We start from the raw sequence: 22341 nt of genomic DNA on the forward strand, positions 1-22341 counted from the left end.
ACCATGTTTTGCCTCAAGAAGCAACCTATTACCTAAATGTGGGTTGTACTCAGGATTTGCCACCTTTTCAAACCTTAACTGTATGATGTCATAATCTGACAGCCTGTCAGTGATCAGTTGTTGATTGATTCATACTGATCATCTAAGACACTGAAATGATTATAAAGGCATGAAACAAACAAACAAAAAAATCTGCTTACTGGAAAAGGGCACAGGTGATTTCTATCTGGCTTCTGGTTTTGTTGATTTTCAGTGGTAGTTCAGCATTCAATTTGGCACTAAATTCCTTCATTATTGTTTCTTGCCTACGGAATTGGTATCCTGTTCTGAGCTTACTCTTCTCTCATAAACAAAATAGTCCTTCAAAGACACTCAATCTTCATGAAGATGAAAGCATATGAAGGCATATCATATATGCCTAGGTATTTAGTTCAGTAACTTCATAATGATACTTCTATGTAATAAGATCAGAAGGAAATGTTTCAGACTGAAAAAATTAGACTACTTTATACTTCAGATAAGTTGCCAAGTACGAGCAAGTGTCTGCATACAAAGTATTCAGTGTTTAATTAATTCAAACATATTCAAGATTCATCTCCTGCTGGACAACCTGAGTAGGTAACTGAAGTCCAAATGCCATTCAAATAATCATGTCAAGAAAGTGAGCTCCTTAAATTAGCAAACTTTTTTGTCCTGTGTGGTTGGTGGCAGTTTGTAATAGCCTGTAGAAAATATCCAGTACATAATTAATGGCATGTAATTTAACATAATGTGCTTTGAATGCAGCAAGTGAGCATAGGGTATGAGGATATTGTAACAAATTTATTCACTGTAACTTTTTTCAGTGTGTGTGGGATTTTTAATTATCACAACATGTTTCAAGAACTGCAGATAGAGAACAGCTATAACAGCTTCTTCATATTTGAATAAATTAATGCTAATAGCAAATATGTGATGACTGCAAGAGAGGTAGGAGCAGAACTCTAGAAATACTAATGAACTTACAGAGCTTTATGCACTTCTTTCCACTCCTGACTCAATGTATATTAAATCTGATCTGTGGGTATGGCATCCAGCAGACTTCTCTGGAAAGCATGTGGGTGGAATGAAGAGGACAATGAAAGGGATCTATAGACCTGACTGCATCTGCCAGAAACATTTTTATAAAACAAAAACTTGAAGCAGGGAATGTATTCCATAAAAAGCATTCCAAGTGAAGATAAGCTGCTTTGGCTTATTCTTTGTTGATGTTTGACACGTGCAGACCTGGATATACGTTCGTAATTAAACCTTGGATGTCCAAGTTGACTCACAAGCAAAATGTTAATATTTGAGCGATTACTTTACACCTGTGATGTTTGTACACCTTCATTTTGCTTCAGAAATGCCACATACATTCAACAACTGTATGGCACACACATGGGCAAACATACTCACATATGGCGTTCTCCTCTGAATATGCATCTAGAGGCTTTGTATGCTGATTATTTATGCACTGGTCATTTAAGAAAATGTCAGTGGATGCAAATCTGTACCATTTACTTCTGCTTTACCATTTATTTCACTCATATACACCAATGCCTTTTGACACCATTCTTGTGTACTTGCTCTGGTATTAGGAAGTGGCTTTGAATATGGAGTTACATACAGCTCAGGAGCCCTGTTACCAGAAGAATCGGCATGTGATTTCAGTCTCTTTCAGGAGCAGGTGAGGGGTCTGGAGAACAAGTCTTATGAGGAGTGGCTGAGGGAGCTGGGGTGGTTAGAAGAGGAGGCTCAGGGGCGACCTTAATTGCTCTCTAGAGGTACCTTAAAGGAGGCTGTAGTGAGGTGGGGGCTGGTCTATTCTCCCACGTTCCTTGGTGACAGGACGAGGGGAAATGGGCTAAAGTTGCGACAGGGGAGGTTTAGGTTGGATATTAGGAAAAACTTCTTTACCGAAAGGGTTGTTGGGCATTGGAATGGGCTGCCCAGAGAAGTGGTTGAGTCACCATCCCTGGCTGTCTTTAAAAGATGTTTAGGTGTAGAACTTAGTGATATGGTTTAGTGGAGGACTGGTTAGTGCTAGGTCAGAGGTTGGACTAGTTGATCTTGGAGGTCTCTTCCAACCTAGATGATTCCATGATTCCATGATTCCATGATTCCCATATTCCCTTCTGTTCTAAAACAAATGTTAGTAGTTACCATGTTTCGCCTGTGGCTGGAAGATGGTTGTCTCCCACTGTGTCCTTTGCATTGATATATATGAGAAGAAAGTGCACGATGGCTTTAAAAAGTGATGACTTTACATTTTGGTTGGTAGTCTTTGTCCAGTTAAATGCTCACAGACCATGTTAGAAAACACTTCGAAGTCTTATCAAGATATATATCCATATGAAACATACTTAATCAAAATTTCCAGGCTTCAGCATTAATATACTATTAACATATTTATACTGATAAATAAACAACAACATTTTTACAATCAAGGCTATTGTTAGTATTATCTTTACATGGTGTGGTGAAAAGCAATGTTAATATATTAAGCCAAACAAATAACACTTGAAAAAAACAAGAGCCCATGTATATGCTGTCAAGTCAAAGATGTGATGCAATTAAGCATGTACACTCCTTAGTTCAGCTGGCTTTGGTCTTAAATACTTACTTGCTCATTTAAAGGGGGGGAAAGGGAAGGTTTTTTTTTTTTTTTAAAAAAAAAAAAAGCTACAAAACTAGTCAATGACAGAGGACCATCTATCAATGGATCATAAGTATGATCCATTGTATGATCACAACCTAATGAAATCTGAGTTTTATATTCAGCTAAATACAGTTATTTCATTCTGTTCACCTTACACTTTCTCCTTGAAACACCTATAGTGAAAAAAAATGTTGAAGTTTATAACATACGTTGTACCAGGTTTTAAAAAAAGGGAAGAAATTTGTATAACCATGCTGTTTCCCAAAACAGAAAGCTAAGAAATTTGTGATCAACTGTGATTAATAAGTTAGTAAACACTGTACTCATTGCTAATTTTAGCATTCTTTATGCAACTGTATTATATAGAAAGCATTTAGACTTCTTTATGCCTATTTGTTGGAGGTCTCCATACCATACACAGTTATTGTTCTTTTGTCCGCTTCTGTGCAATAAACTTTTCTTGGTGGTCCCTTACATCTATGTGTAATGACATGTAGTTCAACTTAATGATCACTCTTATTTGTATGTGTTAGTTAGAATTGTTTTTATCAAAACGAGAGCAAAAATAAGAATTTAAGTCACTTGAAATGGTATTATGAGAATTTGTAGGAAGATTCTGAAACCATTCAGAGAAAGAAAAGGATGTATTGTGAATAATGTAATGTTTTACATGCAAAGATTCTTCCTGTTCAATGATCAAATGCTTGTTTTAAAATACACTTGAAGATAACAAAATATTCTCACCAATGGAGTTTATGAGACAGGTTGATTTGACAGGTAGCTAACATCAAATTAAGATGTGCTTAGTGATAGTTCTTACTCTGTTCTAGAATACGGGAGAAAGCACACTGAAGCAATCACTTATGGAAGGTGATAAGTCAGTGTAATAATTCTGTATGTGCTGATTGTCAAAAGTGTGACAGGCTTCAATAATTTAGCTAAAGTCACAGTTTTGCCAGAAGAAAATCTTAATTTTTGGAGCCTGTGATGATTTTTTTAATATGTGTTTTTTGGAAAGGTGTCAGTAAAAGAAGATAAAACAGTATCTACTGGGGCACTCATTAAATACTTTCTGTTGTCCATTTAGAAATTACTTGCCAGAGGACTCTGAGGAAATCTGCTTGCATTCAAAGCTAATAGATATCAGTGAGCTTTTTTGAAGTCCTAAGATGGTGTTGGTTGCTTTTAGCAACATGGTATATGCCATTCACAAGAACATGAGGACCCTGGTTGCTACTCGCATGCCTCTGCCAGAACCTCAGCTGATTGTTGGATGTGTTTAGGGGTGTTTTGAAAGAGGAACTAACAGATTTGAAAATGGAGGTGGCGGGGTTTGAAAATCCTTTCTTTGTTACCCTTTCAATTGTTGTTTTAGGATACATACAACCACCAGCTCAAAAAAAAAAAAAAAAAAAAAAGTTGATTTAAAAAAAAAAAAAAACAGCTAGACATGATCATATCTCATTCTTTAACTTTCTGATACTTCAAACTTGTGCACAAGAAAATTTGTGGTTGACAGCAAGTGGAAGCTGCCATCATATCAGGGTTTCTATTTGTTCTTTGGCTTCCACCTTAATGTCAAATTTGACTGTGAAAGCAATGACTTAAGGAGACCATTGCACGCATATGGTTTGGGGAATGCTCACAGACTGCACAATCCTTCACTTGTCTTAACAATGGAAATGTTAATCTCCGTATTCTGTAGCTCTCATCTTGATCTTGGTGGTTACTTCTCTATTGCAGTGATAAGATGCATCCTGATACGACTAACCACTACTAAAAACTGGCATCCATCTAGCTCCCTAGCTATACCTCATGAAAGAATCTAGAAAATGTTACATTTATTTAGTTACTTTTGCTTCCATTGTAGCTTTATACAATGACTTTTCTTCATATCTTTTTTTTTTTTTTTTTTTTTTTTCCCCCAGGTGTTTCTTTGTTTCAAATTTCATTAAACCATGTTTGGAGAATTGATTTTATTAACTGAAAATCTGAAAAAAAATGTCATTGGAGTTAGCAGCATGAGAAAGACTTGCAGGAACATATCTTTTTAGTAGTACTATAAAGGAAAGTCTTGGAGATTCATATTTTGAAATCTAATTGGCTTCTTACTGTTGTGTACTTTTTCTTGCTAAGCACTAGGGAAAACTCTTGGTGTGTTTTTGTTTTGTTTTGTCAGTAAATACAGCTATTCTTCAGTGGTTTCTATTACCTGGATAATTATCATCATGTATTTTCTTGTCTGCGAAACAAGCTGCTGTGGGTCTTGTGTCTTAATTAGAAACTAGTATTTCTAAGCTGCCAGTTACCACGTAGGACAAGAACTGAGCTGTGGCTAAGTGATTTTTCATCTACTTGACAGATGACACACTTACAGAATAAACAGAGGGTGGGGGGTATAGTTAACAAAACAGATAAAATTTCAGAAATCCTTCAGTAATTACTGTTTTTGAGCTGAGTCAAACTTCTCAGAGTCCAAGAAAAGCTGCACAATGAGTAGGGGACTTCTGCTTTTGTTCTTTTAAAGACATTGCTGAGCTATTTTTTCTAGTAATACCAGTTTGTATAGCAGTTAAAAGAATTGTTTTCTCCACCTGGAAAATAATATTTTTTTTGTGAAAGAATGGAAGAGCTTAAATTTCATAGTTGGAAAGTGAATATATAATTAATACTTCCCCATTGCAACTATAATAGAAATTAAATGGTAAAACAGCACACTTTATCTGTGAAATGTAGTTGTAGAGAAAAATCTGTGCTGTAGGACTGGCAGGTTGAGCATTTATGAGAAATTTCATCCTGGTAGCCTGTTTAGTGAACAAGATGGGTATTGCTAATGAGACATAACAAGAAAAAAATAACAGTCCTAAATTCTTATAAAATATCTTAGTCCAATGAAGTTGAATTTCCCAAGAGTTTTGCTACTTACTCAAGCTTAGAGTAGGTTACATTTTTGAGAAAATGCAAAGATACATAATGTCTCTTTATCATTCTTCTGGTGGAGAATTTGTCCTAGGAGTGTCCCTTTCTTGTTTCTTGGTTCTGGGAGATGTTTTTCTTTAGCAGAGATGTGCACATAGAGACTGACAGAGTATTTTTGAGATGTACCATTGCAGCAGTGCTTGGCGTGTTTCTGCTATCTGGTGATATGTAATTGGGGTGAGGATAGGAGTCAGGATATCCTAGGAGATAGAAATGGAGACCTAAAGGGGTAACTGCTTGCTTCCCTTTCCAAGACCTGATGAAATGAAAGGAAAATTTTTTGAAAAACCTACTATGTGTGAGAGGCAGAGGGGAAAAAGGAACAGAAGGGGAGAGGAAATTTTATTTTATTAAAAAAGGCCACCAAGTTTATTAAATATGTTCTCAAATCCATGAGCCACTATGTGCTTCTGACCAAGTTGCTTGCTGATTGCAAATTGTGCCCTGTGAATGCACCTAAACCCCATGCTCCAATCTTAGCCTGTCTTTAGTATTAACCTTTACAGAATTATCCCATAGGTTTGAGAATAATTTTTATAAATGGGCAGAAGCCCATAATGACCAAGAAACAAGAGGTTGATCTGTCAGTAGAAGTAAGCATATTGCACTTTTCTGCATGTATCTGTTCTGAAGGGAGATGCACAACACTGGAAGTGCTCTACTTCATGGTTAAGACAGTATTATATGGAATGTGAGCTCCAGAGTTTTAGGTGTCTGTATTTACTTTCTCCATAGGAAAAAAATAAATAAATGATTGTCTTATATGCAAACATACTGCTTTCGTATGCGTAAATTTAATTTCTTTTTATTAAAAAAGATATTTTTGGAACTGTTATCACAGAGATAAAAATACATCATTCCTATATTTCTTTTACTATTTTAAGTACTCTATTTCTTCCTATGTTAAGACAGGAGGAAAAAAAAAAAAAAAAAACATCTCTAGGCAAGATCTGTTAATGTGGAGATCCATTGTTCAGGTCAGGGAATCCTCCAGTATGGTCCCAGCATGCCAGCCCACTGCAGTCCGCAGCTGCCTGCAGTAGGTTGAGCAGGAAGAAGCTATCTGCTGCAGACCTCACTGTCTTTTCAGCTTGATTTAACTCGATAAATATCCTCCATATGACTTTCAGGATCAGGGTTTCTTTCCTCTGTTTCTGTTCTGTTTTGTGAAATATGCACTTATTTATATTAAGGACTTCCTTACTTTAATTAAATTATTCAGTGTAGCATCTCTGATAATTGTCGCCTGGGTGAATTTGAGAGTAAGAATACTTACAGTATTACAGCAGGAATTAAGAAGTAGATACAAGTAGGAGTGAGGAAAGAGAGCAAACTCTGAAGTTAACAAATTTTTAATGCCACCACAATACTTAGAAAAGTTCAGTTGGAAGGGAAGATCATCTAGCCCAACTGCCTGACCTCTTCAGGGCTAACCAGAAGTTAAAGCATCTTATTGAGGGCATTGTCCAAATACCTCTTGAACACTGACAGGCACAGGGCATCAACCACCTCGCTAGGAAGCCTGTGCCAGTGTTTGACCACCCTCATGATAAGAGAGATTTTCCTCATGTCCTGCCTGACCCTCCCCTGGCACAGCTTTGCACTGTTCCCATTCTGCCATTGGTGACCAGGGAGCAGAGACCAGTGTGTCCATCTGCACTTACTTTCCCTCCTCAGGGACTTGCAGAGAGCCACAGGGTCACCTCTCAGCCTCCCCTTCTCTAGGTGAGACAACCAAAGTGTCCTCAGCCTCTTCTCACAGGACATGCCTTCCAGCCCTTTCACCAGCTTTTTTTTTTTCCTTCCTCTGGATGCTTTCAAGTACATTAGTATCCCTTTTATCTTGTGGAACTCAGAAGTATACACAATATTCAAGGTGAGGCCAGAACAACACTACATGTATCAGGAAAATCACCTCTTGTGACCATCTTGTTATGCTAAGTTTAATGCAGTCATCATTTTATGTTACTCCTTCCATAAATAATGAATTTATTCTGTGTGACCTTTGCCTGAAATAAAAATACAAAGGAGCATTGGGAACGTTAAATAGTCCTTAAATCCTAGAGTTTGCCCTTTCCCCTGGGATTTCCAGCAGCACGGCCAGGAGGCAACCGTTGTCACTATTCGTGTTATTCTCTTCAGTTCATTTACCAAGAAGGTATCAAGAGAGAGGGCTGTCACTACTGTTCTCCCCTAGCAATTTAGGGAGCGAGAGCAGCCTAGAGGAGAGATGGTACAGAGCCTGTCTCCTTCAGCCATTTCTGCAGCATGGCATTGAGGGCTGCTCAATCCATGCTGTAGTGCTAGATTTATGTTAAAGGATGATAATTTGCATTTAAGGGTTCATCTTGAAATAAATGTAAGAGGTACTTACCAGCCTGCCTCAAATTGTGTCTAAGGAAAAGGCTTTTTACTACTCTTGTAGGAAAAAATGTATTTTAAAAGAAATCCAAGCAGCTTTGAGCTTCAGTCAATTTCACCATATGCAATAGTATGTAATTATCTTCATATTGTTTCTTTGTTCTCTCACACAGGCTTGTTACTTGGTTGCAACAGTAAAGCAATATAAAGCTTGTAAATTAAATGGTGAGAAAATACAGGTTTCAGTCACAATTGTACAATACTATTTCAGAGGTTTGGGGGCCCAAAAAAGGACTCATTTTATAATGACTTGCTGTACTATTTACAATCAGTAGTATTTCTGCCTTTCTTTTATAGTAGAATAAATGGGAATCTGTGGCTGTGTTGACTGAATTAAGCTAATTATAAGATAATCCTTTTCCCAATGAACTTAATTTTATTACATCAGCGTAGTCAACTGAGATTTCAGGTGGAAAAATATCTGATGGAAACCTGACTCACCATGATGAGCAAGATCTTGTCCTGCTAATCACCTACACCTGGGAAGATACTTAGGCAGGTGGTAGAAAGCAGGGGAGGTGAAGTGAGAACTAGGGATAAAATACTTGACCTGTAACTAGGAGTCTGACTGTCTCATTCCCTTTATTTCTTGTGTTTCATTTCTTCTAGCAGAGAGGATGCTTGAGTATGGTCAGCGTTGCTACAAGCCTTCATACCATATGTAGAGTGCATTCAGTTCTCAGCTGCTCCTGGCAGTTCTTTTCATTATTTGAACTTGGTGTAGGTATGTATGTGGAGGAGGACAATTTTGAAAGTGCTTCAGGATTTGTCACCTCTTCCATAAGCCTCTACCTGTTTTGTGGATATACAAATTACTGTCTTGGGAAGATGGAATTTCATGTTGTGTACTCTTTGGCGTTGGTGTGATTTGGCTGCAAGCTGTATATAGGTTAACAATGGGTGAATTTGGAAGAACTCACTGTTGTTAGGGCAGGCATTCTGTTGCAGTATGTGAAAAAGAGTAGGTACATCTCCAGTTTAAAAACAATAAGAACTGGAAATGATTAGGGGTAGCATTCTCTGGTGTAGCAACTTGTTAAAATTTAGGTTATTTCTGAAATTCCAAGATAGATGATTCAGTTTTGGGGTTACTGCTTGATGCTATGCAAAATATTTCCCTGAACAAATACTGATTTTTAATTTGTGTTGCTGCTGTCTACAGAAGTGGGGGAGAGAAGGGGGAAATGACCTTGTCTTACACAGCTGTAAACTGAGCATTTTCCTTGATGATGATGATTTAAATTACCTGAGATAGAGCATGTTTTCTAGAACAGTCCTCTACTTTCACAATCAAAAATACTTTTCTTGAATTTTTTTGAAACTTCTCTTTATAGTTGTATTTAGATGACCATTCAGCAGATCAAGGAAGACCAGAATTTTAATACTTGCTACTCTTTTTTTCTATTTGTAGCTAAGACCAGAGTAATTTCAGTGTGTGAATGAACAGGCTGAATAAGCAGAAGTAAATTTAACTTATTTCAATGGTAATGTTAGGTAGTGGATATGCATGTTTTTGTTCGTTAAACAGATATGAGTGAAAGAAAATCATTAGTTCATACACAGAAGGATCGGTTTGTTCACATAAACTCAATCTGTGATGCAAAGGTCAAAAATGTTAATGGTTTCTGCAGTGAGAGATTTGATAGAGATTAAAAGTTACTTATTTGGCAGGCTGATCCCACTTATGTTACTGATTTCCTGCAATACAGGAAAGAATTAGTCTTCCTAAGCAAACATGATTTACTCGATCTCTTAAATTTTGTAATTCTATAAAGGAAACTTGAAAGGATGCAAGATAGAGTATTCTGTGAAAAAAAAATAAATATATATATATATGATACTGACATAAAGGTGATTTCTGAAAGTTAATTTTCAATGTTATCAGTTTTTGTTGTTCATTTCAGTATTTGTTCATTCAAAATTGTGAAAATTCATATTTTGAACTTAAGAATACTCAATAGTATACATGTACTTAAAATTGTTAATGTGCTTGAATTGTGGGCTCTGCTGTGGGTTCTTGTATGTTTGTAAACCCTATGTTCAGCAACTCTTTCTCTTCTAAATGGCTTGCCATGTAACTGCACAGGGACTGCTTATTTTACTTAGACCTTTATCACTTACGGTTAAAGCAAGTCTTTGCAGAGTCAGCATTAAGATGTAGCAAAGTAAGCTACTGCAAAGCTGTAGAAAATAGGTCACTGCAAAGTCAGTGTACAGCTATTGGAAATAACTCTCCTGACCCCTTCCTGACCCTTATTGATATTTGCAGTTACATCTAAAGCAGATGTATGATCGTATAAAGTGTGTTTTGGCCAGCCCTGAATCCAGAGTTGTGGTGCTGGCCATGGCCTGACGATAGCCTTCCTCTGGACAGCAGCTCTAGAGGGAGTCCAGAGGCACCCTGTAAGCCAGCTGCTGGCTGAGGAGAGGGTACTCTTAGGGAGAGGGCACTTAAGAGCAAATGCAAAGAAAATGGGCCTTCAAACTGGGGATGGATAACCCGCCAGAATATGTTATCTGGTGCTCCACATCCAGGCATATGGGGACTTCTCATTAGCCAAAGTTGCTTGGTGACAGCTCAGAAAGTCACTTCTTTGCCTTGAGGTGATGAACGGACCAGGCCAATTTGGGCATACAAAAGAAAGTCAAAATTTGAAGCACATGTTGCTGGTTTTGACATTTAAAATCTTTGATTGCACTCTAAACCTTTAACTTTAAAATGCCATTGATTTTCATTAGAAGGCTTTGTAATGTACTTCAGAATTACTCTTTCTCTCTCAAAAAAAAAAAAAAAAAAAAAAATCTGTTAAGGAATTATACCGATTTCCTATTTTGGACTCTTTCCAGTCTTATAAATTGGGATTTAATCTGGCTACTGGACTGAAATAGATATAGAAAGTAACAACTCATTAATAAGATCTTTTGCTTAAATATGTCTCTAACTGCAGCACTGTACAAATGTAACAGAAGAAAAATCTTGCTAATTTCTTAGTGCTCTGACTTAATATTGACAAATATTTTAATATTTCTTTTTTGAGAGAAATATATGGGGAACATTATTCTAAATTTCTGAAAGCTTGTAGAACTAAATTTGGATTTAAGCCTTATTTCCCTAAGCAAATGTAGGTTAGAGTAAGAGGATAGTCGAGCATTAATATTGTTTTTTTCCAAATATCTGTCAATGTATCCGCATGTAGTGAGTTTGATTCATCAGTTTTGAACTCTAAATTGTTTTTAGAATAATTTACTTCAAGAAATTTTCAGTTCTTGTTTTAAAAAAAAAAAAAAAAAAAGTGTTTCTTCCTTTATTTGTTCCTGGGAATCAAAAAGCTTGCCCAGCTGTAGCATGAAAATGAGACAGAATCCTCAATCAAACATTTCTTTAAAAACTAAGGTTACTCTAAGTAGACTGTGATATTTTTTTCATAATGTTGTAGTCACCTTTCTGCCTCCATATCTCATGGAAATACTGGGAAAAATATTTGTCTGATAACTTCTATTCAAGCTTTCTTTAAGAAGCCTGACATAAGTCTCTGTACCAGCTATTCTCTGTATGTTTTCAGATTTCATTTGGAAAGGGGCCAGTTGAAAACATTTTCCCCTCTCCGTTTTGACAAGTTTGAAAATGAGAGATTGAGACTAGTCATAGTATGTTGCTGCATAGTTGCCTGTTACAGTAATATATCTTTGGCTGATTAACATAAGCACTGCTCATTACTGTATAATCACTAATCCTTGTGTAATGAGGTGGCTGTGCTACTGTTGCTCCTATGCCTCTGTCCTCCCTGCAAAACTGTCTCTTCTTAATTTCATGGTTTTCAAGGAAGTGACCACATCATCTCTGTGGACAAGAGTTTTCTTCCTTTGCTGTAAGTCCAGGGCTCATTTGGGGGGCTCTTGAACTTAAAAATAGTGTTCAGAGTGGTTCCAGGTTTGAGACCAATAAAAGTGTTGTTTTTAATCCACTTGGACAGCCTTCACCAATCATCTTGAGAGTAAACTCTATTCTGAGGTGGACATATAGTTGACATGACATTCCTCAGGGAAATGCAGCATTTTATTGATTAAAAAGCCTATTCTTCTTTTGATGCGTCACTTCATGAGCACAGCAGTGATATGGCTTTCAGTGTTAGTCTTTGTCTGTGAGCAAAGATGTATCCCAGGACATCATGGTCAGTGCATTGATGCAGTCAGAAAGTAGAGAAGTAGCTCACTTAAGCCTGTGTTCACAATAGCTACTGTACCAGTTAGCTGTACCAGACAGCAGCAAGAGCTCCCAAAGCTTGCTTAGACAGTGGTGCTCCAGGCATGTGCTGCAGCAGCTATAGAGCTGTTGGTCATGAGCAATCAGTGCAAAATTCAGTGCCAGCTCTGGCCATGTCTTCCATGTGTTAGAAAGACTCATATGTAGATGATGATTAAATACAGAATGACCACATGGAATTTGGCTTCCTTCATCTATTTGGGCTTGATAGTCAATATGTGGGTATCTTTTCCATTGTAATTTTGCAGTTACTGTAAAAGGATCAAATATGTTACAGCAGGCATTTAGTTCATATGTTCTACAGCTCTTCCTCCTATTTTCTGACACACACACACACAACCAACCAAAAAAACAAGCAACAACAGAAAAAAGCTGGACTTTCTCCTTCTGAAGTAACAAGCGCAATTAAGATGCTCAACCTAATTAGCTCCCATCCTAGATGGCTTTATCATTCTGACTTGGAACTACTGTTCTTTGAAAGGAGGATAGAAGCTTTACTTAATTAGTTCACCATTTAACCACAAATTAGCCAGTAAATTTGTAAATGAATAACTTTAAATTCCAAATTACACTTATCGAAGGAGTATTTGCATTACTTTATGCAAGTGGAATAATTACCTTAGTTAACTAGCACTCAAAAGTTTTTCAGTTTATATAAATCTTTCAATTTAAACAAACAAAAAAACAGAGTGACAAAATCTTAAGTGTTCTTTAAACCTTTAATTTAAGGTCTCATGGTCTTAACTGAAATCTTCAGAATTCTTTGCATCTCCTCCCCACCCCCAGGGAAAGCAAAAATGTCTTTATAGTAAGTGAATAAGATCATCTCTTTTCCAAGAAAAAGTCGAGATTACCCTGATTTTTTCCAAGGGGTGTGTCCTCCTAGTCCATATGTTCTAACACTGAACCTATGTAAACCTTGTGAACATTAAGTGAAGAAAATAAATCTTGCTCTTAGGAGTAATTTTTTGGCTGCACATTGCAAGTGTAGCTAGAGAATATGTATTTACAACCAGTTACTTCTGCAGGGAGAGAAAAATAAAGGGTCAGTCATAGGTCAAAAATGATATTATTTTCCAGGGATTAAAACCCAGGTAAGGGTTGTTAGGGGGGTTGGGGACTATATGCTTCAATTAAAAGAAACGAGAGAAGACAAAGAAAAAACTTAAATGATGTGCTGATTGCGGGAGTTAATGGACATCTGTAAATGAGTTGGAAAATTTTATCTCAGTCAGAACCTCACAGTTGTCTTTATCAGGATAACTCTTTAAATGCTTTAAGAAACTCTGAATCTTTGCCTGCTTTGTATGTGCCTTTATCATGCATAAAGCTTCTACTTGACAGGTAAGTTTTGTGTGAATATGTTTTTCTTCAGCTTATTTTCCTATAGTATCAGACCCTTTGAGATCCCCAAACCATAACTGAATAATAATAATAAAAAAATGTTTTAACAAAACGTGTAATAGTTTAGGAATATGCACTATTGGTGTTATTTGTACAGTTTAATTCCCAATTTTCATCCTTTTTTCTTATTCCTCTGCATCTCCCCACCATGCTCCAAATCACAAGGCTGGAACAGGTTATCCATCATAAAATAAAACGTTTTTCCTATGTGATTGTCTCTGAAATTCACAGAATTTATGCAAATGAGAGACTGTTTAAAAATCAAGGCCCTGAATTTTATTTATGTTAGGAGGAAGGAAAAGAAAAGGCAAGGATATATATTACTGGCACAAAAGATATTCTGTATTTATTTTATGTATGGTGAAAACAAATTTATTTTTGGTGTGAGACAAACTCAAGGCAAAATGTTTCAATACAGCCATGCACCAAAAGTATTTGTGTGAGACCCTATCAAGGTTCAGTGGAAAGTATCAGAAGGTAGTACTTAGCCTTAGGCATGGCTTTCCTTCCTGTGGGAGCTTATTGAAATTGTTTTTATCAACCTTCCTTAATACTTCTTAACTGGTAGACAGAATCACAGAATCACAGAATTTTCTAGGCTGGAAGAGACCTCAAGGTCATCGAGTCCAACCTCCAACCCAACGCCAACAGCCCTCCACCAAACCATAGGTTTACATATTTATATCACAAGGGTCAGCGTGTTAGTTTTACTGAAATGTTTTTTACAAAGAGATGTTGAACAAGCTGTATATACTAGTACATTAAGAAGAAGAAGGTGGTTCTTTTTATGTATAGGGTTTCTAAGAGGCTTGAATCTAACTGTTGATACCTGTTTCTAAGTCCTGTGTTGTGACTTCGGAGCTCAAAAGGCTACCTGCTAAGGATATGCCTAAACTGTAAAAGGTTTGTGATGTTATGGTAGCAGTGGAATAGTGCTGGCAAATCTATAGACTGAAATTTAATTTCATATTCCTGTGTGGAATTAATTATGTTGGCAAAGTGGCAATTCTGCCAGTGTAACTGCTGCTGCAGTGGGGGGGGAGTTTGTTGATTGCAGCCTGTCAGTCAGTAGGAATAACTGTGGTGGTAAATGACATTAGCATAAACATACTCTGATTTGATTTAGGAACAGTTGACATATATTCTGGTAGTGAAACAGGGTTTGGTTTGGGGAAAAGAACCTGGTGTATATCCTCTGCTACTACAATGTATATCTGGTATGATATTCAGCTGAGGTTAGTGAGGAAGATGTCAGATTATTGACCTCCTCATGCATGCTTCTACTGAGACCTCACTTAAGCAAGTTGAATTTTTATCCCAAATAAAAAAATAAGTATTCTCCCTGCTCCAGCTTGGCCACTGGTCTGTTCCATTAATAGCCATAGTGATGGCAGACTCCATGAAGTCAAATTTCAAATGTTTTGGTGCTATCAGCACTGACCTGGAGACTGCACCTAAGAAGTTACTTCAGACAGTGAATGCAAGATTAATTTCCAGTACCACCCAGAGGAGAACTCTGTTACCTGTAGCAAGTTTATTACAGATTAAGAAAGCATATGAGTGTGGAATTTAATGATGAAGACAGTATTTTGAAGTGTTGTTAATCTGAAATCCTAAATTCTTTTGTGCTGATACTGCCTTTTAATGTGAAAAGTTGTATAATGTTTGACTGTATAGTTGTATAATGTTTGGGGTACTTAATTCTAAATTGTCTTTGCTAAAAGCTATTGAATATTGAATAACCCTGACATACATGTAAAATTGTAAACTCTGTAACGGGAAAAGATGCAAGAGGAATGAAACATGGAGGAAGCCAGAAAGTGACAAGTGAAGGCTGAGACTGATAGTTTGAACCAAACAGCAGAATAGAGAAGCAACTGAGAAGTTGCCCATGCACAGTGGTGAATTCTGTTTGGGCAAAACATGCCCTGTAGTTACTTCTGCAAACCAAGGCAGGGAGAGGAAGGCTGGCTGCCACTCTCCCTGAATATGAGTGCCTCTGAGGCCAAGAACTCCTGAAAGGGGTGGCAAGGAACAGTGAGGAAATGGCAGTGTTGCTTCTGTTACTCATCTGTATTGCGGGTGGGTTCAAGCCTTGCCTCAATTTGGAGTGGCCTTGCAGCTTGCTGCAGCTGCTTGCATTGATGGTTCCTTGATAGTTTTGCTGTTGCAGAGCCTCTGGAGTATGGTACGTGTGTTCTTGATGGCAGGAGCACTCCTGAAATCTTCGTGAAGGATGTGTAGGAGTGTGTAAAATTTGGCACGCGTGGTTCAGTAGAATCGGGCTTCTAAATTTTTCTTGGAATGTGTCATGTTGAATTACACTTTGCTGCAAAATGTAATGCTGCCTTGTCTGTGCTGTTTAGGCTGTAAGTAGTACAGACCCACTGAAACTAGAACAGTTTTGCTATGTAGAAGAGGTGTAAGACTTGGATAGGTAACCTGGACTCAACAGTTTAATGAAACCTGGCTACTGTAGACCAGAGTAAACAGCAACGTTGCATGTATTGATTCATTCTCCTCCGCCCCTGAAGTGTTTGAGACCTCAGGCCTCAAGTAACTTCTTAATCTGCAAAGTGCACAGCATCTCAAAAGCACTATTATTTGGTGTCTTTCCACTGCAGAGGCAAAATAGCTATCACTGCCTATCTGGTTATCAGTGCTGATTCTACTCGAGAGGTAGTCATTCCTTGAAACACACAATGTGATCCTCTCACACATACAAACAAGTGTTACTTGAGGTTTGAGTCACTCTGCCTCCAGAGGCAATTTTTGAAAATTCACCCTCAAGATGCTGTTTCCTAGAATATAGAGCCCATTCCTTTTCGCTGTTCCACCTTGTTTTTCTTTTTCATCCTTTTTGAATATGCTCACTTCTAGGGTATCTGATGTAATCAGGGCTGACAGCCAAACTGATAACAATGGTTTACGGAGATCGGGGTGGCTGTAAGGGGAAAAGGGAAGCAGATCAGTGATAGTGGGGAGTGGAATTTGCTGGAAATGTGATGGTCTGCTCTTTTTTTTTTTTTTTTTTATTATTATTATTATTATGAATATTTTGGGGAAAATGTAGTAGGAATGTAGGAGAAGCAAAAACTCAGTGTTTCAGAGCTGTAATTTTCCTGATCCTGTTGAACCCAGACTGAGCTACCTTGAGCACTAGACTGAAATGTAGTGTTTTGGAGTTTTTAATTGTATAATAAGCATGCTTTTCTGTATAATTCTGACAGATTAATCCATACATTTCTAGGATTGCGTAGGACTGAGCTTTCACACCAGACTTGTTGATTTCATACTGGCATAAGAATTTGACTACTTCAGTCAATTTACAATATCTGAGATTTGCATCAGCCAAAAAGAAAAAAATAAAATACTTCAACAGGCATTTAGATGTTATTTTACTCCACTGAGTTGCAAGTACTATACATGTAAATATTTTCAAAACTATAAAACCATATTGGGTTGATGTGAATGTGGAAAGGGTGTTCTTTAGTTTCCCTTGATTGTGTGCAAATGCTACTAGCTAATACATCATGGTGAAGAATACAGTGTATCATTTCTATGAAGACATGAATATTAGCTGTTACCCATTGCATTGTAATTTGGTTTGGTGTAACTTTTGTGTGTAATTCATAATTTACAAGATACACTGACTGTAAAACTTTTCAGTTTCTTCATGTAGAGATTAAATACTGATAAATAATTGTGGCTTAGCTGAAGGTGTTCTGAATTATTGAAAATGCTTTGATTTGACTAAGGAACATATCCTTCTTTCAAAATTCCCATGTCACAGAGGTTGAGTGTGAGAGGTTCCTGACAATCCCTTCACTTTTTTTTTTCCCTGTGCAGTCAAGTAGCTTGTTATCTCTTGGTGCAACTTCTAGTAGATAAAAGCATTTGCAAATGAGAGCTTTTGTAAACAAAGTAGATAGCAGAGGTGGGAAGGGACAAGTGCTGAACTGGAAATAACTCTTTATTTCTGTAATAGGCTAGGTATCAAGTTCTATGTTGATTACAGACATCTAAAAGGGTTGGACAGTGGGTGTTTACTACATAGCAAATACACCAAATAATTAAATGGATTTTTCAAAAACATATGATGGAAAAGGAAGGTAGTGATTTGACAACAAAAAAAAATATCAGCAGCAATGAGAATAATAAATACTGATATTAAATAGTAATCCCTCTTTATTTGGACACATTAACTATCACTACTTTGTGGGGGAAAATCACAGTGAAATAACACTGTTTAAAGCTAGTAAGTGCTCTCAAAGACTTTTTTTTTTTTTTTTGGTACTAGCCTCTTCAAATGTTGACTCTCGAAAACTGTCAGCTTGTTATTTGAATTAGCAGAACTTTTTTTTTTTTTTTTTTTTTTTTTTGTCTTGAATCTAAGGATTTTAGCTAATAAGCTGAAATGGTTCACAGTGGATTTGCTTATAGTGAAAAACAACAACAATTATATCAGGAAATACTGGGTGAGAGTGTCCTGAAACAGTTAAATCCTCGTTGTTTCCTTCTGGTTTTGAATTATCTTTTGATTATTTAAAATTTACCAGAATTAGTCTTTTAAAAATAGTGTCAGCCTTCCAAGACCTTATATGGTATGGTATCTTTCAAAACTGCTTGAAATAATTGAGAAAGGAAGGATAAAGTCCATCTTGCTTATCTCAAATGGTGAGAAATCCAATTGCACTGTATCCTGCTCTGCCAGCGAAAGTAGTTTGACTAAATTGAAGAGGGTCATAAAAAGTGAGGAATGTGACAGACTGATGAGTAGGTTGAAAATGTTTATCCTGTATATGTAGGCTTGGTCATGAAGACCATCATCAATCTATAAAGCAAATGAGATAACTTGAGAAAAATGTGAGCTGAATGTGGCATAATTTAGTCATAAGAAGTAATTTTTGAAGGGTTCTCATTTTTTTCCACAAAATCATAATGTTGGTGTTGGGTTGAATAAATGACTTTCATATTGTGTTGTCAAAGATGGTTGTTGTAAGCATTCACTATAAAAATGTGGCTCTTCTGTCCTCATTGTTTCTTTTCGCTGCCTGAATATTATTTTAGGGTACAATGAGCGATATTTTGTATGGAAATTTATCTGTTGTGAGTTTTCTCAAGAAGAGCTGGAAATGTGAGGTGGGAAGGGTGGGGACTGAGGTGGAAATGGGGACTATAAGCAGGTGGGAAAGGTTGTGCAGAACCAGAGGTGCAAACTCATAGTTATATTTTTTTTCTTTACTGCCTTCTGTTTCATGAGGATATCCCAGAATTGCCGAAGGAGACCAGCTTCCTTATTATTACAGACAATAGCTGTATACAACCCCAGATCAGAATTTAGCAGACTTGTCTGTCTGGGGGATGCACCCTTCCTCTTGCCTGGAGAGTTGGGGCGGGGTCTTCATAAGACAAACCTTTACCGTTAGTTCCTTGTATAGTGACTAGGGAAATAGCATCAGTTACTGTTAGCTTTTGTGGGAGACATGGCTCTATTAATTGTAGTTACTTGAACATTTATCTAAATCAGCTCTATCAGCTGAATGTAAGAAACTAATTTTAATTGACTGCATTTAATGCAGTGTTACCTGAAGGTGTCTACATTGCTAAATTTAAACATAAGCAAAATGACTTACATAGCCCAAGAGGAACTTCAGTGTGCTTCTTTTCTGCTCTGCTTAGCAATTACAGAGCAAATCTCTCAAGATTAGCCAGGTGCAATATGCTACTACTCACTTCTCTGTGTAGCATCAGGTATTGGCCAGTGCTGGAGGCTGCCTGCCAGATTTCAGGGAAGCAACGTGATCTGCTCTGACAAATCCTATAAGTTCTTTTGGAGTGGTATGCTCTGCTTTGAACAATGATGCATTCTCTACAGGTCGTGTTTGTAGGGTTAGTGGCAAGTCAATTTTTCTACATCCCGTTTCATAGTGATTGCATTTCCTGCCCAAAGTGTTGACTAAGAAAATTTGTTGTATGTTAACATGTAAGCATGAAGGCACTTAGAAGGATGTAAGTATTTTGCAAGAAAACAGCAAGTCTAACAAATGTGCATGTATATGGACATCCTATTTAATGGGTAAAAATCAACCAGGACTTGCTGAAAGGTGTTTGGTGTGTAGATGTGTTTGGTCTGTAGATGTGATAGTACAGGTGTCTCCTGGCTACATAACCCACTGGTGGGAAAGACTGGAAAAGATAATTGGGGACATCCTTCCATGCAGCCTGCTCCTGGGAGAGGACTGCTGTCTGTGACCAGAGCAGGGAGCCCTGCTCTGCTTGGCTGCATAATGGTTGTGACCAAGTGACTGAAACCTTGCTAGCAGTCCTAACTTCAACCTATCTTTCCTGATCTTTTTTCCTACTCAGACAATCAAAACTGGCAGCTCTGTGCACTGTTTTAGTTAGCCAGGGGTTTTGTTCTGCCTATACATCCCTTTCCCTTTATGGTGTCTGACTTCATAGGTGGCAGAAATGAGGCTGCCTTGTGATTCTCAGGGCCTGAATAAGATTGGAAAAGTCAATGAAGAGATATCTGTGCTCTTTTGCATCTTTATAAATAATAAATTTATGTACTTGCTCTTAGCGGTAGGTGTTCCGTCCATCATGACTGCTAGTTGGACTTCTCCTTTTGGCAGGTGATAAAATTCGAACATTGAACAACATGAAATGCTTAATACAATGGCTCTCCTCCCACGCTCATTTTAATTAAGTAGCCATAACTGGGATGGAAAAAAACACATTAATGCGTCTCAGAATAGTGAAAGATGTAGGTTAACGTAATAGGTGGTCTTACTGTGCAATCATTCTTAGCGCTTTCTGAAATGTTTGAACGAAGATGTTATTAAGTGACAGGCAAAAGTCTGAAGTATATTTTCTGTTGTATTTTACTGATATTTCCTTCTGCTTGGCCATATTCCAAAGCTGTATTGCCAGAGAAGGTTCTACATAGTATTTTTAATTTGTAACACATTTTGTGTAAGGATTATTTGTCTCTTTATGACCCCAGTGTTGTGGAATAATTAGTAAGTTCAGGAAAGATTTACACAGCTGCTATCACTTCTAATTTTTTGGGGGAAGGCAATATTTGGTTTTACCTGAGATACCCTTTTGCTTACACTTTTAAGCACTTCTATAAGTTTTACATTTCAGGTGACAAGATGGGCTTAGAGAGTACTCTAGTATTGTAATGTAAAAAGTTGTAACACAGCAACCTTGACTTAAATTCTGTTTTATTCATTCTTTTGCCTTTTCTTTTTTTAGTATGTTGGGGGCATAGTATTGTCTGCCATGGAACGTAAAACCAAGTAAAAAAAAAAAAAAAATGCAGTTATAATCTGGCCTTAGAAGGGAAAATGCAGAGAGGATGGAGCCAGCCTCTTTTTACTGGTGCCCATTGGCAGAACAAAAGGCAATGGGCACAAACAAAAGCACAGGAGGTTCTCTCTGAACATCAGGAAATGTTGTGCTGTGCAGTTGATGAAGCACTAGCACAGATTGCACAGAGATGTGGAGGCTCCCTCTTTGGAGATCTTCAGAAGTCATCTGAATATGGTCCTGGGCAAACAGTTCTCAGTGGCCCTGCTTGAGCAGAAGAGTTGGACAAAATTACTTCTAGAGGTCCCTACCAGCCTCAACTGATCTGATTCTTTTTCTATGTTAATCATACTTCTGAGTAGCTGAAAGTGAATCTAAACAATTGTTGTTGTTGTATTTGTTTTTATTTCGTTTGCTTATTTCTGGAGAACTGGTAGAATTAGCATCAGAACTACTACTTCATTAACTTTCTGAAACTCACTCATCTTGGGACTTTACTATGATAACAAAACCAATAAAATTATCACATCATAGTATCATAAGAAAATTGTGTTGTGTTTTATTTATGGAACAAAAATCTAATTTTTTTCCTTTTACAAAAAGGAGGGAGTAGACCAAATGGAACAGCAGCAAAGATGACAAAATGTTTGACAATCAGCCAAATTTCTAATGAATAATGAAAGGAAAAGAAGAGAAATGATATACAATGCAGTATTGAAGGCTATCTAACTCTGGAAAAAATGGAATAGGGACTCCAGTTTTGGGGAGGACTTTGAAAACCTTTCATTATGAATGTTTTCAGGGCAATGCTTCAATGTTTTCAGAACTCTATGCTCTTTCTTTCAAAGAGGATGTTAAAAGAATTGTGCATGGGGATGATGGAGATAGAAGTAAAGAATGAAATAATATAATGGCAATTCAAGGAACTTGGAAACATAAAGGCAGCCTGGAAGATAATTACAAGATAACAGGAATGATTCTGTATTAAAGATAAAACTTCCTTTTATGTGAGGAAGATTCAAATTCTAAGTGCTGGTTGCTGATATAGCCAGCATCATCTTGTACGATTTTCTTCCTTTTTTATATCTTCTACTGTTGCATTTGGAACCTTGTAGTTTCAAAACTTTTTTCCCCAACCAAATGAATGTTAAGTCAGATATCAATTTTTGGAGGCAAAAGGCTGCATTCCATATCTTGAATCATTGCCTCCATCAGTTGCTTGCAACAGTGGGTGAGTACTACTTATGCTTGCTCTAGTTTTGTTTCCAGAATTATA

At 37.1% G+C, this 22341-nt stretch overlaps 1 protein-coding gene across 3 annotated transcripts in view; it reads left to right on the top strand.

Annotated features, from left to right (window-relative positions):
- Positions 1-22341, top strand: part of CTNND2 (catenin delta 2) — a 642859-nt gene that overhangs the window by 41532 nt on the left and 578986 nt on the right. For 2 of the 3 annotated variants that reach the window (XM_084509610.1, XM_084509611.1), the window contains exon 1: positions 8655-8804. The exons of the other annotated variant lie outside the window; for it this stretch is intronic. In XM_084509610.1, the coding sequence (XP_084365736.1) occupies positions 8708-8804 (97 nt within the window). In that variant the 5' untranslated portion in view covers positions 8655-8707. Of the gene's footprint in view, positions 1-8654; positions 8805-22341 lie in introns of those variants that run through there. 3 annotated transcript variants of the gene reach the window in all.

This window comes from Aythya ferina (assembly GCF_964211825.1).
Source record: "Aythya ferina genome assembly, chromosome: 2".
Lineage (NCBI taxonomy): Eukaryota > Metazoa > Chordata > Aves > Anseriformes > Anatidae > Aythya > Aythya ferina.